Below are 14,158 nucleotides of genomic sequence, written 5' to 3'. Positions count from 1 at the left end.
CTTTGGATTTTGATTTTGCTTCAATGCTGCAATGCATTTTCCAAGGATATGAAGAGAATTATTAATATTTCCTGCTTCTTTTAGTCTATCTCCAAAGGCTTGTGTTTTATTACACCTCTCTGATCCAGCCAAGTCACAGAAAGACAACCTGCGTGAAAGAATTATCCAGAACACACATATGAACTTATTTCTAAACAGTATGGAATTAGAACATAAACAGTATGAAAAAAAGAACATGTCTTTTTATTTATGTGCCTGAAGTGTAAATGAGTGACTCATTTCAGCCTTCACAGAATAAGTTGTACTTTAATGTTGACATTTTGTCCGGGAGACTATGCAAGGTACTTGGGATAAATGCACTAAACTACCTATCTTCCCATTGTATATAAAGATTCTGGAACATTCAAAATTGCTGCTTCTAATACAGCCTATTTTGCACATTCAAAAGAAACCTGCTTGTAGCATTCATATAAAACTCTGCAGGCATTTTTATATAAATAATTCAGTTTAGGAACCCAAATTTTGTTGCAATCCTAAAGTATTTCCAGACAAGATAAGAGGAATTTTTGAAACAGTTTTACATAGCAGTACTATACTACAGAAACAGTTTAACAGTCACCTTCAACAGTTCCAGCACTGAGAAGACTGCAAGACAGTAGCATGCTTCACTACACGGCACTCTGCCTCTTTTGGATACAAAGCCATTTGTTCACTATTGCAAATAAGGGGGCAGAAGTCCTTCCCAGATCACCTCAGAGGTCTTTGTTTGGCTATAGATCACCTCAGAGGTTTTTGTTCGGCTGTAGCAATTGTGTACTACTAAACTCAGGCCACTGAGTTGTCCCTCACAGTACAATAGGTTACTGTCAGAGGCAATTATCCTGGATAACCAAGAAATTTCATCACTTTAAAAAAGCCCTTGAAATACAGGAAACACTGCAAGTTAGATAATTTATGTAACTGAACTATTACTCACTGATACATACAATTATTTATATAAAATAACACCTTTGTAAGATCATAGCTGTTTACACAGCTGAAATAAGCACATATTAATACTATATATATTAAAGCACACGTTTCAGCTGCATGAAAGGCTATGACCTTATGATCTTTATCTTTTTCATTACACAATGAAGAGCTTTTTTCTTCCTTAAGGTGAATGACAGTTTGTATGTTGCTAACAGCTGCACTGCTGCAAGCTTTACCAGGGGACTACACCAAGACAGGGAATGGCGAGGAATCTCCTCAAATTATCTTTCCTTAGATTATTTATCACTGTAAGATCTGATATTAAGAGGTGTTCTGACGGTGAGGTATATATATTCATTACCACCTCTGCTTAGCAGAGGCAAGCGAGAAAACCGCAGGAGCTAGGACTGAACTAAAACACTGTTACAAGCTGTCCTCATTTTTCCACATCAAGCTAAAATAGACAGTTAGCTAAATAAACCAAACAATAAAAAATAAAAAACAAAAAAAAACCCACCTTATCAAGCCAAAAGATTAGGCCACTTCCTCTAAACCACAAAAGAACCGAAAGGTGTAAGGACTTAGCACTACTCTCACAGGGTACACCTATATTAGCATTTTAGATTAGAACAGTTTTTAAGCAAATCACTTTGTTCCCTCTTACTGTAGATTGCACCATAGAACAGTCCCAGAGCATGTCATCTACATTCTTTTTGGATGATAGACTTGAATTTGCATTCCAGAAACTCATCAAATGTGCTGCAATAAACGCTCAACCCATAAACTCTAGTCTGATGCCAAAGTAGAAAGATATACTGGCACAGCTTGCACCTGGAATCTTCAGCACCAGGTGCTGCACTCCAGTGTCAGAAATTGGCTTCTATCAGCCAGCCATTTGAATTCTGCTCGCCAGAATATACAGTGTGGTATTACATTGTATTTCTCTGTCCCCACCTCCCTGTTACGTCAATCAATATATGTGCATTTCCCTCATTTTATGTACTACTGAGAGTTTTAAAGTTTGGCTGAAGGAACCTGTTAACAGAACCAAAGAGTCAGGGAAACACTTCTACGCCTGTCCCTGCTGGGCTTCCAGTCAGTTTTATGCAGCCAGTGGAGATCCAATTTTCTTCTCAGCTCTCAGAGGGTTTGTTTGCTTATTAAAAGAAAGTTCACCGGTTTAGCATGCTTACACCTTATCAACTTTTCTAAAATATTTACATTCTGACAAAGAGCTGAAGCATTCACTTACTCTGAAACTCCAAGAACACGTGGCTGGTGCTCATCAGCAGTTAGCTTTAGTAGCCTGATTGAAAATATACTGTGACTGGAATGGAAAGAGGTCCTTTTTAATAACCACAATTAGGAAAATCAAACAGTCACTGAAGTAAGATTTGTAAGGTACAGAAAGTTTAATGCTGAAGAAAACAAGAATTAATTCACTAATTTACATTAGTTACCTTTACAATGCATTCATTCAGCAGCAAAAAACAGCAATAAAAGTTGTATTTTGTGACTTTCCATTTTTTTCAATACAGGAAAGGGCAAAATATCACATGAAGCCTACAAGCTGTCTTGGAAAGAAAAAAAGCCAGTTCACTTAAGTCTACTAATCATAAGATGAGTACTCTGGTAGCTACTTCTTATTCAAACTTCAGGCAATATCTGAACCCAGTAAGTCTGAAAAATTAACTCCTTAGAAATAAATAGGTGGGGAAGGGAATAAGTTGAGGTTCGATAGTCCTGTAGTTTTGCCTACTTCAACATACAGATTTGTTCAGTTTTGAAGTTATTCTGTTTTCTAGAAAGGTTGAATTTTTAATACATGAAAATCCAGTTATTCCATTTTAGACAAAGGTACAGTCAATACGCTGTCTGAAACAAAAGAGAAAATCCCAGAACCAGAAATGCCCTGTCCCCAGTTTATCCAGTAAATCAGGAAGCACAGAAGAAGCTTCTCCAGTATATATTTAAAGCAGTGCTTTACTCCTCAGTACCAACCCACAATTTAAGAATGAAGTTTCAAAAAAAAAAACCAAAACAAAAAACCAACAAAACCAAAACCACACACAAACAAAACATCCAAACCCAAACAAAAACAAATTAGACAACAAGCTAAGTAGAAGTCAGCATGAAACTCAATGGCTGCTGTCTTCAGCCAATACAGAACAGCATTAACTCCCACTTTTTAGAGAAAAAGCAGGCTTAACACTATATCCGCTAAATATGCAACAAGGCCCTTTCACACTTAAAGGACAAATTCATTAGAGGCCTTCTTATTTGATTTTAATGTCATTTTCCACAGAAGGTATACCACCTCTATTTCGTCTCCCTCCAAGCCAGATGCTCCCTGATCCCTCTCCAGAGCTAGCAGCTTCATTCTTAGGATACCAAGTAAACTGTTAGATCTTCTAGATTGCTGTCCTCTCATCTAGCAGCACTGAAGGTACTGCATGACTCACTCCTTCCTGCATCCCCTACTGACAGGCTCCATGTTTCCAAGAATTATACTGCCAGTGCTGAAGAATTATCCAGCTTTTCCTTCAGCATCTTTGCACAGCCATTCCCACTCAGCACCATTAGCATTTGCCAAGATGTATAGCCCTGTTGGCACTCAAAAGTGAATACGATTTGGTCTTTTTGCTTGTCCAATGCCATGAATAGCAACCCAAGTCCAGCTACTGTTGAAGTCATAGGGCCTCTTCTAGCTTTCTTCCAGAAAGAATGTCATAATAAAACCAGAATAATCACAGAAAGTCTTGAACTATTATTGAAGCGGTTAATTTCAAACATTCTAAAGTTTTCTCCTCCCTTCCCCCCCTCTCTCTCCTTAAAAGAAAAGGAACAGAGTATGCTTATAATTAGAGGAACAAACCTCCTACTTGATTGCTCGTTCATTCTAGTACAAGCAAAGCTTCGGTTCTTGTTTCCTATTTTTAGTATTTTGCGGGCTTCTTCAGTGCTCTGAACGTTAATCCACTTCAAGTCTGTGAAAAGAGACCCTTTACATACACTTCTTATCATCAAAGCAGTTCTGTGAAACTGCTGAGGTCATACAACTATTATTACCTTTAATGTAAGAATTTCCTCCTTGATCCTCACAAATTCTTAAGACTCTGCGCTTCGGAGTTTTTGATGTAGATAATACATTTAATAGGTCATACACATATTCATTGTAAATTTCACAAAAGGAAATCCACACAGATGCTTGTGTTCTTTGGTGTATATTAGTCCTATATATCTCAAGTGGAACAAAGTTCTTCTCTGCCAACCCAGAACAGAGAAAAAGTTCAACAACCAAACTCATTGATAAATTTTATTTACAGTATACAAAGCCTTCTAAAAGGAGGAGGCTTGTGTCTGTTGTACAGTATCTTGGATTAACTTCTGAATTTATCAGAAAACATTCAAATTTCTCAGCAGTCACCTGCAACCAGACAGTGCCCAAGTTCTAAGCCATTGCCTCCCTCTACCACAAACTTCCAGCAGTCTACACATGAGCTTTGCAGAACTAAGCCTCCCTTTTCCGCCAAAAGGAGCAAAGCTATCAAAATATTTTTACATACTCTTTCTCCAGAGCTGAGCCATTAAACTTTGGTTGAAAATTATATACAAGTTATATATATAATTTTATATGTATATATATGCACTTTGTAGTATAGTAAGAGTTTTTAATCCACCAACAGTTACCCACTTACATTCCTAAATTTCTATTCACTTTATTTTACCTAGTGAATCAGAAGGAAGATTTTCTGAAGTACAGTTGGAAGAATCCGACTCCACATCACACATATTTGTTATATTATTTGAGAGGTTTTCTGTCTCCTTGAAAAAATAAGAGACCATTACATCCACATGAACAGACTACGATAAGAGTTGAAGCTAAAATTGACAGTAACTCCAGTATTTAAGATTTAAATATTGTAGTAGTATTAAGCATTAAGCTACTCTTCCTCTGGCTGCAAATGAAATTTTTTTAACAATACTGAACTAAAAATCAATAAATGCTCTTTCCTTCACAAGAATTATCACACTCTGCTACTCCCAGCAACCTGTTCTGAAGGCAAATTGCTGCTAACTTAGGAGACTTACTCTACAAAAGAAGGTCCCCTGTCAGACTGCAAATGCACAGAATGCCTTTATGAACTACTGGACAAATCTGAGTAGTACTTCAGTCAACCAAAAGAACTGGAGAAGTAAGTTTCTTTCAGGGAGAGATGGCAGGGTGGTGGGCAACGGTGACACTAAAGCAGCAGAGATTCCTAAGTTACTTTTGCAAATCACAGGCTTGTGCCAGATCTGTGAGAGTATGAGTCAAATTTACTTTAAGGCCTCAGAGTGTAACAATAGCTTCATAAAGGACTTGAAGACCTGATAAACTAACAGTCTATGTTGGTTTATTTCACACCAAATTAAAAGGCCATTAAAAATCCTGTACAGATAAGAGCACAGTTTAAGTACACACATTTTTTTTTTTTGATCTAAAGAAATTTGGCAAAAGAAAAACTGCCAGGACTTGTCAAAGCATAGGCTTCAAATTACCCCTAGGAAAACTAGTGTAACAAAGTAGGAACTTCCACTGTTTAGAGATTCCAACCACACACACCTCCCTCCCCACATTTTATACACCAATACAAATTTTCATTAGGACATTCACCCTGATTTCCCAAACCCCAATCCCAATAGAGGGTCATCCTAAAGAGGAAAGGGGAACAGATTCAAAGTAGTTTAATGTTCCAGCTATTTGAATGCAGTGCTAAGTTCATTATGGATTGTCAACCAATGCCTCTGTTACTCACCTGCTACATCCAAACCAAAATGTTTTACAAACAGAAAAGTATGAAGCCGTACTTTCAGATCTTTCATCTTAAAGATAAAAAGCATAGGATTTCATTGTCATTTATAAGTGACTATTTTTCAAAGACTGCACTGTCTATACATTTATGTTCTTGAGTATTTACAAGTATAGCCACAAGCAAGGATTCTGCTCATTCTATTTGTGAAGTATAGAGCAGAATTCTAAAGCAAGGTATGGGACTGACATGCATTATACATCCATGCATGCCAAAACTGTAATGGAATGTAAAAAAACCCTCAGTGAAACAGTACTTGTGCATGTGATAAGTTTTTGTAAAGGTATTTCAAAAAACTAAGTGTTAGCTGTGAGTGAATCGCCAGCTGTGCTGCTATACCGTTCTTCAAACCATCTTCAGAAAAGAAGATGAAGATGACTGCTTGAAAACAAGTGGGAACAGGAACTGACAATTGTTTGCCAGCAACAGAAGCTGACATTTAATAGCAAATACAAGGACAGGTGGTAACAGGAATGCAAGTAAAGAAGCTTTTAATCCAGTAAAAACCAGTATTTAATCCCATGAATGGAACTAGTAGGGGGAAGGAAAGAGTGGGTGTTAACCACTCCGAGCAAGCATTTTTGCAGCAGTACTGCATACAGAAGTCAGTAAAAACTGAGCAGTAACTCAGAGCAGTTTAAACAGAAAACGAAAGGAACAGCAAGCTCTTTCTGTATGACACGTAAACTAAGCCTGGGAAAAGGGCCTACAAAAATCCACATAAACTAAAACCAAGCCCACCAAACCGTATCTGCTCTCAGATTATGAGCTTGAGTGAGCATCCAAACAGTGATGCTATTCATTCACAGGCTATCAAGAAGCACAGCTTCAGTGCTGGGGATAGCTGAGCTATCACTATGGAAGCATTGTAACACGTAAGCAAGGTCTTGTCACGTATTAGTTTCTAGGTGCATTTTCCACATTTCCTTGCTGGTGGTGAAGTCTTGCTTGCTTTTCACTATGGTGCATCAGCATCTAGATCATCTACTGCAACATTCAGTAACTAAAATCAGACTGTGATTTAACAGAAAGGAATATTTGTAAAGTATAGACTTATCTTCAAAATAAGATATTTGACCTGTTCTAAGCCTTGAGGTCTTGTGTTTTCCTTCTTGCAAGCTTGTACGTTCCATAAAGTTTGTAAAAATATTTACCTACTATCCTCCTGGTAATCTCAATTTTTCTTTAATACCCCCACCCCTGCACATGCACACACATACACAGTGTGACTGAGCTTCTGAGACACTCAAAATAAATACGCAATCTTTAGCACCTTTTAGGTTTTTCACCTGAGATCTTTCCTCAAAAGTTAACCAGACTCAGACTAAACAAAGTTTGGTTTGCAAAATTTAAATTAAGCAACAGAATGTAGACCGGAACTTTACATATGAATTTGATTCACAGAAAGATATTCTTTCAGAGCTAACTGGAGTACTTTAACACTAGTATTAAAGGCCACAGAAAAAAGAAAACCTAGCCAATCATTACTTCTACACTTCGCAGAATTCAGAGTTGCTTTGAATGACAACCAGCTGAGCCTACTGCCTTTTGGGATTAAATGTACAGAATCACAGTTTGGGTTAAAAACGTTCTGAACAAGAGGAAGAAGCCAGACACCTTGTCACAATTTGCAACTTGGCTTAGAAGCCTAGAACAGTCACCCACAAAAGGGTGCCCATTTTCTGGTTAGACCTATTTCTTATACTGGAAAGAGAAATAACTAGATAATGAGAACAGGAGGCTGCCACAGTTAAGGCTCCTGTATTTTACATACAATCTTTAGAGACCAGAGTTAACGATACATACAATTCTCTAAAGCAAGCTGTAATCCTTTCACAAAATTAATTTTGTGGCATCTCACTTCACTTGCTGTATCATAACAGTTTCTTTATGAAGTTACATAAATCACAGTTTAAAAACTTTTCAATATGCCCTAAGACTGCCTTCTGCCACAAGGGACTCTTCTGCCTTCTTTGCTGCCCCTGCTACGACATTGCCATCCTCTCTGCTAAGCTAGTATTGGAGTCTGAACAAGTGCCCTGAGATCCAGCCTAGGAACCTGATCCAAAATAAGATTCACTTAACAAGCAGGCTTTTGACAGGTCAGTTCTCAGAGACTTTTCAAGGGCTAGTGTTACCACAGCATCAGAACTGCTCCTCTATAGAGATCCAGGCTTTGTCTTTGCAGTGTTTTTTTTGTTTGAACTGCACACTGCCTGCTATAGAAAGTTCTTCTAGTTTACCCTGAGCTCCAAAGACAGCCAGTTGCCTTATTATGCCGAGGTTCACCAAGTATTCATACTGTAGATTTATGTAAGTCTAAAGAATCAACAGTGAAACAGATTTTATTAGTCTGTTAGACAGGAAGCTTTGAAGAAGCTTCATTCAGTAACAAGGAAGTATCTTGTCACTGACCTCTTTCAGTGACGCAAGAATAGCAGTTTTTATGGCTTCTTCTTGCTTAACTTGTGCATCTTCTAGTTTCTTAACATCGTTACTTAAATATGGTTTGAAGTCCATCTTCAGGTAATGTCTCCCCCTTATGTGGTTAAAAATCACATCAAGTGAGCGAGGTAAAATACCAGAATCTTTTGAAGTCCCTTGAAAATAACGAAAGATAAAATGTGGACATTCATATAAACTTCTCATTGGATTTTGACTTGGTTGTTATATATGCTTTTTAACAAACATTTTATACCTTGGATAGTGAATGTCTTGCCTGCATTTGTCACCCCATAAGTAAACACCAGTCCACTCACACCATTAACGTACGCTCTTACCATCTCTTTCATTGAGCCTTCAAAAAATTCACTCTGAGTAGTTTCTGGTCCAAAGACCTTGGAGAAGGGGGTTAAAAAAATAAAAAGAAAGGAAAAAAAGGAGTGATAAATGGCACAAAGAGGTTTAATGTATCAAAATATTAAGCATTGATTAATAGCGACTAGTTTTTCAGAGCAAGCTGACTAGGAGATACCAGCTTAGTTTTGTGTCTTGACTGAACCCCTTCTGGTTCAACATTTTCCGTTGGGTTCTCACAGGACGCCTGCTTAATTCTGAGAGGCACTCAGGCTTGCACTTATTTTGTAATATTTTCCTACTCCTAAAATAAACTGCTGAGAATGCTACTGAGCACGTACTGTTTAGTAGATACTTTCAAGAGCTCTGCTGGTGATGCACAACTCCCTCCTCACCAGTCACCCACAACTGGCAAGAAAATCAGCATTACAATGGGCTAAACGATTCAGTGCCTGGAGCTCTCTATCTTTTGATACTGTGAGAACAGCATTTCTTGCAGTATGTAACAGAGTTATGAAATTTACTTTCAGTATAAAAAGTTTAAGCAGTTAGGCTGCTATTCTTTCAAAATAAATGTTCCTAAATACATGCTTACATAAGTCCCTTTAAACATGTGGTTTCCTGTAACACTCCCCAGATGAGGGCATCTGCAGGAACAGCACAACCACAGTAAGTCTGTGCCTACAAGAAGCTTCTATAGCATCTAATCAAAGAACACAGAGCTGCCACAGAAGACTCCTAGTCTCATCTAATAGGCACCTCAATTGTAATACAGCTTTCTTGACAGTCTAACAGTAAATAATAAGCAAGCTCTTTCTTTTTTTAAGGCATGTACCACCACACGTAATTCAAAAGAAGAAAAATCACATTGCATGGTATAGTAGAAAATTCATTTTTTTATCATAACAGTGGGGAAAAAACAAACTATATCTAAAAATTAGGCAAATAAATATTCGCCTACCTGAGAAAAGGTGAACCTGTGTACAGGATGACCAATCCCTTTTTCACTGTTTTTTGTTGCAGAAGATTCTTGGGGTGCATTAAGAATTACTGTCTGGGCATCTTCAATAGCTACACAACCCTTAAAAAAAACAAGACAAGGTAAACCAAAACACCACATAACATTATTCATGAAGAAAGCTATCTGGAGGGGGGAAACAAAACAACAACCAGAAAAAAACAAAAAAAAAAACCCTAGTGTTTTTATCTATTTACCAGAGCTACAAAGAGTTGCAAAATTTACATATAATCTCTCGAGGTACGTAACAACTACAGAGATACCCATTCCATATGAAAGCCAGTGTGTAAACAAAGTTAAGGCAATTGTCTGGAGTTTTCTAAAAGGTATAAGATTTTTCTAGGATTCTTCCAGCATTTTTTTTTAATACTTTTAAACCCTGGTATTTTGTGATGGTGGCTTGCACAAACCTAGCTATGAAAACAAAACTATGTAGAAATCTACTGATTTCCCACTTCAATCATTTTCAGTGTGAAACAAGCTGTGACCAGCACAAATGAAGTAAAAAAGGTCTGAAGCATTATCCTTTGACCGATAGACAGTGTTACCAGTAATGAAGGAAACTGAATTAGTTTCAAATTAATTAATTGAGAAATAGCAATCAAATTAAGATGAGATACAATTACCTAGCACTCACTAATGAGATAGATATAGAATGTAGTATCACAGGAAAATTGACAAAAGAGTTATTTTAGACCAGACAGGTTACCAACAATACAAACTGAACTACCTGTATAGCTTAAGTGTCTTGAAGCACCAGTTGCAAGGACTGATTGTAACTAAATCTGACATTTATGTTTAGAGGCTGGCCAGGGCCGGTAAAACTAATAATCCATGTGTAGTATGTACATAGGAAGAGCAGTACTTCCTAGGAGTCTCAATTAACAGGTCTGTTTATCAACTGGTATAGAAGCTTTAAGAAGCTGCATACTGAACTTAAACCAATCGCTTGCTTGCTGTGCCAGGCTTCAAACCCACATACTCCTCCCACATTACCAGGAACAGGTATGCAGATCAGATGTACTAAATTCTAGAGAGCTACAGAGGAATCCAGTACCTGCCAGCATGTGCCATCAGCTTCCGCTGGCCTCATAAATGCTCTTGAGTACAGAGAGGCCTCGAGGTAGTCAGATCTGCAGAGCTGGAATCCAGCTGGTAACATGTCATTCTCGTCGTCTCCCCCAGCTAACCCCACAGGTAAGCTGGCAGGAGTTGGACTATTTCTGGCACTGTACATAACATTTATATCCAAAGAACACAACTTCCCGCTCTCCAGCGGGTGGCTCCAGAGAATCACTTGGCATTTGTATCGAGCATACAGAATTTCATCCAGAGGTCTTAAGCTTTACTTGCATATATCATTACCTCTATGAGCAACAACAGATCAGTTAACCTGCTGATTGTCTCTGCGTAGAGCATCAATCTACAGCTATAAGAAAGAGGGCTTGGGTTTTAAGTTTTTGTTTTCTTGTATGTATTTGGAACAAAGATACTTTCCTGAAAATTATGCATGACAGGGATAGAAAAAGGACCTAAAAATTAAGTTGATCTCTCATTGATTATAGAGATGGGAAGGGTTTGTTGGATGGTGGCTTTTAGGGGGGGCTGGGTGGTTGAGTGGTTTTTGTTTTTTCCATTTGTTATCAAGCATCTTCCTCACAGATTCAGGTGATAGTTAAGAGTAGAAAACACTGAATACATTGAAGACCTTTCAAACATTCATAGTTTTTGGAGGCTGAGGAAAAGCCTTCATACCACACAAAGCAAGTGACACAGCTAGTATGGTGGAAGATCAAGGTGAAGACAAAAGCTTTAAAAAAAAATCTAGTACAGACTTCAACACTTATATTTTTTCTGCCTCCCTGCTTTTCAGAACAAGTAGTTTGACTAATGGTCAGGTAGCCAGAAGTTTCCCACTGCAAAGAGGAATGAGATAGATAACTTTTACAATAATTTGATTTTGTAAATCAGTTTACCCTTACAGCCAGCTCAGGTTGCTGAATGATACCAATCTGGAAGCACTGTGGCAATGCATAGTACTCAAGAACTGCCTACGGAAAGGTAAATGGAAGTTGGGGGGAGAGGGGAAAAATACAGCGAGTGAAAAAAATACAAATGTTCCAACTGCAGCAGATTAAATGCAATAACTCATTTTTAAAAAGCAAATCAGAACTAATATTAAATCCCTCTCCAAACAGGTTAGGAATAAGAGGTCTACCAGAGTCTGTGAGGCCTTCCAAAGACAAGGGCTGAGGGAGGTGCTGCAGAAACCTTGCCCTTCAAAGACAGCTAAATTAATTCTTTGCATCAGTGTTTGCATTCCTTGATACTTTGCATCAGCATCATCCCCCCAGTGGGGGCAAGAGTATTTCTGAATGAATGTGCACATGTATGCATGTAAAATACTGAGGCATCTGAATCTGACAGTGTAAACTGTAGAAAAATTTGACAGGATGAGCAGCAAGTCACAGGGACAAGGTAGCAGACTACTCAGGCATTCCAAAGAAACTCAAGGGTCAGATACCTCACTTGCTGCTAGAATTGCATACTCTCTTCCATGAAGTTCCTTTGTTTCTTAAACACTGTGCAGAGTCAAGAGTGACACCAACTTTCCAATAATTTACCCAGTGGAATTTTGCAGAGCTACAGGTGCTTAAGTCTTTACCATGCAAAATTAGTAAAAACTGTGATTAGAAAAGTAATCACCTTTATCCATATGCCCAGTAATTCTGTTTGGAAGTAGTACGTTACTTTCATAAAAGGAAGTCCTAGCTTACAATAGTAAGTGTTCTTTGCGGGAGAAGAACTTACTACTTAATTCTACAACTAACCTGAGATTCATGGTTTTCAAGCTCTGTTATAGAAAAGGGCCTCACTCTCAAGAAGACCTTCAAAGGTTGATACTCCTATTCATTAAAAAAAAAAAAAAAAGACCGTTACAATGGCCATTTTTAGAACAAAACACCCCCAAGTCATATCAGCATACATCTGATGCAGTATTTCCTGCTTTACCTTACTGCCTCAGTTTCTCCTTCCTTGTGAAGTTGAGACCCCAAGCCTTCATTTGCTTGTTTACTTCCTAGTGTTCTTAAGTAACCCTTTTTTATTCCCCCTCATTAGTGTTCTTTTTTTAAATCAAAATACTGTCTTTGTCATAAGAGTATGCTATCAGAAGCATGAACCGCACTGCTTCCACCTTCTGGTCTCCCTTTGTATTGAATTCAAGATGCATTTTTTAACAGCTGCTCCATAGTACTGCACTTCCATTTTGCAGGGAGCACATTCAGTTAATAGATTGACATATTCTTCAAGAATATGCTTCAAGAGACTGCTTCATTACCCACCATCCAGGCACTAGCCCCTCATAGTCCTCAAAACTATGAGACAGTTCTCAGGTGCTATAAGGTGGGCTTTTCCATCCCATCCCATTATACCAAGGTCTCCCCATGCAGGTGAAGTAACAATAACAAAGAGGTTTTTAGAGGGAATCCCAGCATTCCTTCCTTTCTCACAGAGCTTCCAAGTCCCTACTTTGGCAACTTGCTCATTCAGCAGACGGGTTTACTAGACTGTGCCACAGCCCTCCACTAATCATACAAAATCAAGTCACCAGAGAGAATTCAAATCAGAAAACCTACCATTCCAAAACAGCAGAGGTGACTATACTATCTTCAAAAGTGTACTGCAGTACAGCATTATAGGTTTTTCATTTCCAAGCACCTAGCAAGCTTTAAACAAGGACCAATATGCTTTTTTAGCTTACTAAAAAGAATGGTACAGTCGCATTACATTCAAAGTGCTGTTACTGACGTCCTTTACTTCCTTCTCAAAAACAGCACAACACATCACGGAGCACTGACCATGTGCATTTGCTACTGGCTATGATCTATTTGTAATCAGTGAGAAGTAGAAGAATCAAACACATCTTTGGGGCAGGGGAATGCAGCAGTTCTTACTAAAACAATATTTGCCAGAATTAAATAAAAAAAAAAGCACGCATTATCAAAAGATGCATTGCAAAACCAATCCACACCTGCTGCTCCTCTGCATTAGGCAATACTGTTGACTCCACGGGTGAAGGTTTACCCTCTACATTCAGAAAAGAGACCGATTCCAACATATCAGATACTTCTTCAGAAACACAGCTTCTCCCCTCATCATCCATTGCTCTGTACAAAGGAATTTGTTTAAAAGAAAAAAGGCACTTCATTTTCCCACAGAACAGGCAAAAAAACACTCAGCAAAACAAGCCATCAGGGTAGTGTGCATATAAACGTGCACTTTTGAAGAAAATACAGTCCACCAAGTTAAGTTTGGGAGCCTGACAGAACCTTAAAAAAACAACTGCTTTTATAGTACATATATATATATATATATTATAGGGTTATAGTAAGAAACGTGCAGGTGAACGCACACTAGCTGCCACGGTTGGCACTGCTCTCACCCACCGCCTGCCACCCCACCCCCGCAAGGCTCAACGCTCCCCCGGCGTCAGAGTCCCAGCCACGGGGCCCGGGCC

The 14,158-nt window shown here is 38.4% G+C and overlaps 2 protein-coding genes across 2 annotated transcripts in view; both read right to left on the bottom strand.

The window, feature by feature from the left end:
* The window catches only part of LOC308060490 (kinesin-like protein KIF20A), a 26,570-nt gene extending 12,412 nt beyond the window's left edge, over nucleotides 1-14,158 (bottom strand). The window contains 10 exon segments of the mRNA XM_080379304.1: nucleotides 2-148; nucleotides 2,225-2,299; nucleotides 3,848-3,959; nucleotides 4,042-4,236; nucleotides 4,701-4,797; nucleotides 8,241-8,425; nucleotides 8,524-8,662; nucleotides 9,583-9,702; nucleotides 12,471-12,545; nucleotides 13,673-14,158. Of these exon segments, the coding sequence (XP_080235430.1) occupies nucleotides 2-148; nucleotides 2,225-2,299; nucleotides 3,848-3,959; nucleotides 4,042-4,236; nucleotides 4,701-4,797; nucleotides 8,241-8,425; nucleotides 8,524-8,662; nucleotides 9,583-9,702; nucleotides 12,471-12,545; nucleotides 13,673-13,849 (1,322 nt within the window). The 5' untranslated portion in view covers nucleotides 13,850-14,158.
* MOS (MOS proto-oncogene, serine/threonine kinase) overlaps nucleotides 10,041-14,158 on the bottom strand; it is a 30,373-nt gene continuing 26,255 nt past the window's right edge. Inside the window, exon 2 of the mRNA XM_080379287.1 lies at nucleotides 10,041-10,053. The gene's annotated coding sequence lies outside the window, so the exon portion shown is untranslated. The remainder of the gene's footprint in view (nucleotides 10,054-14,158) is intronic.

This window comes from Falco punctatus (assembly GCF_963210335.1).
Source record: "Falco punctatus genome assembly, chromosome: 3".
NCBI lineage: Eukaryota > Metazoa > Chordata > Aves > Falconiformes > Falconidae > Falco > Falco punctatus.
Note: the sequence above shows the minus strand (reverse complement) of the source record. Positions and strands in the feature narration are given on the sequence as shown.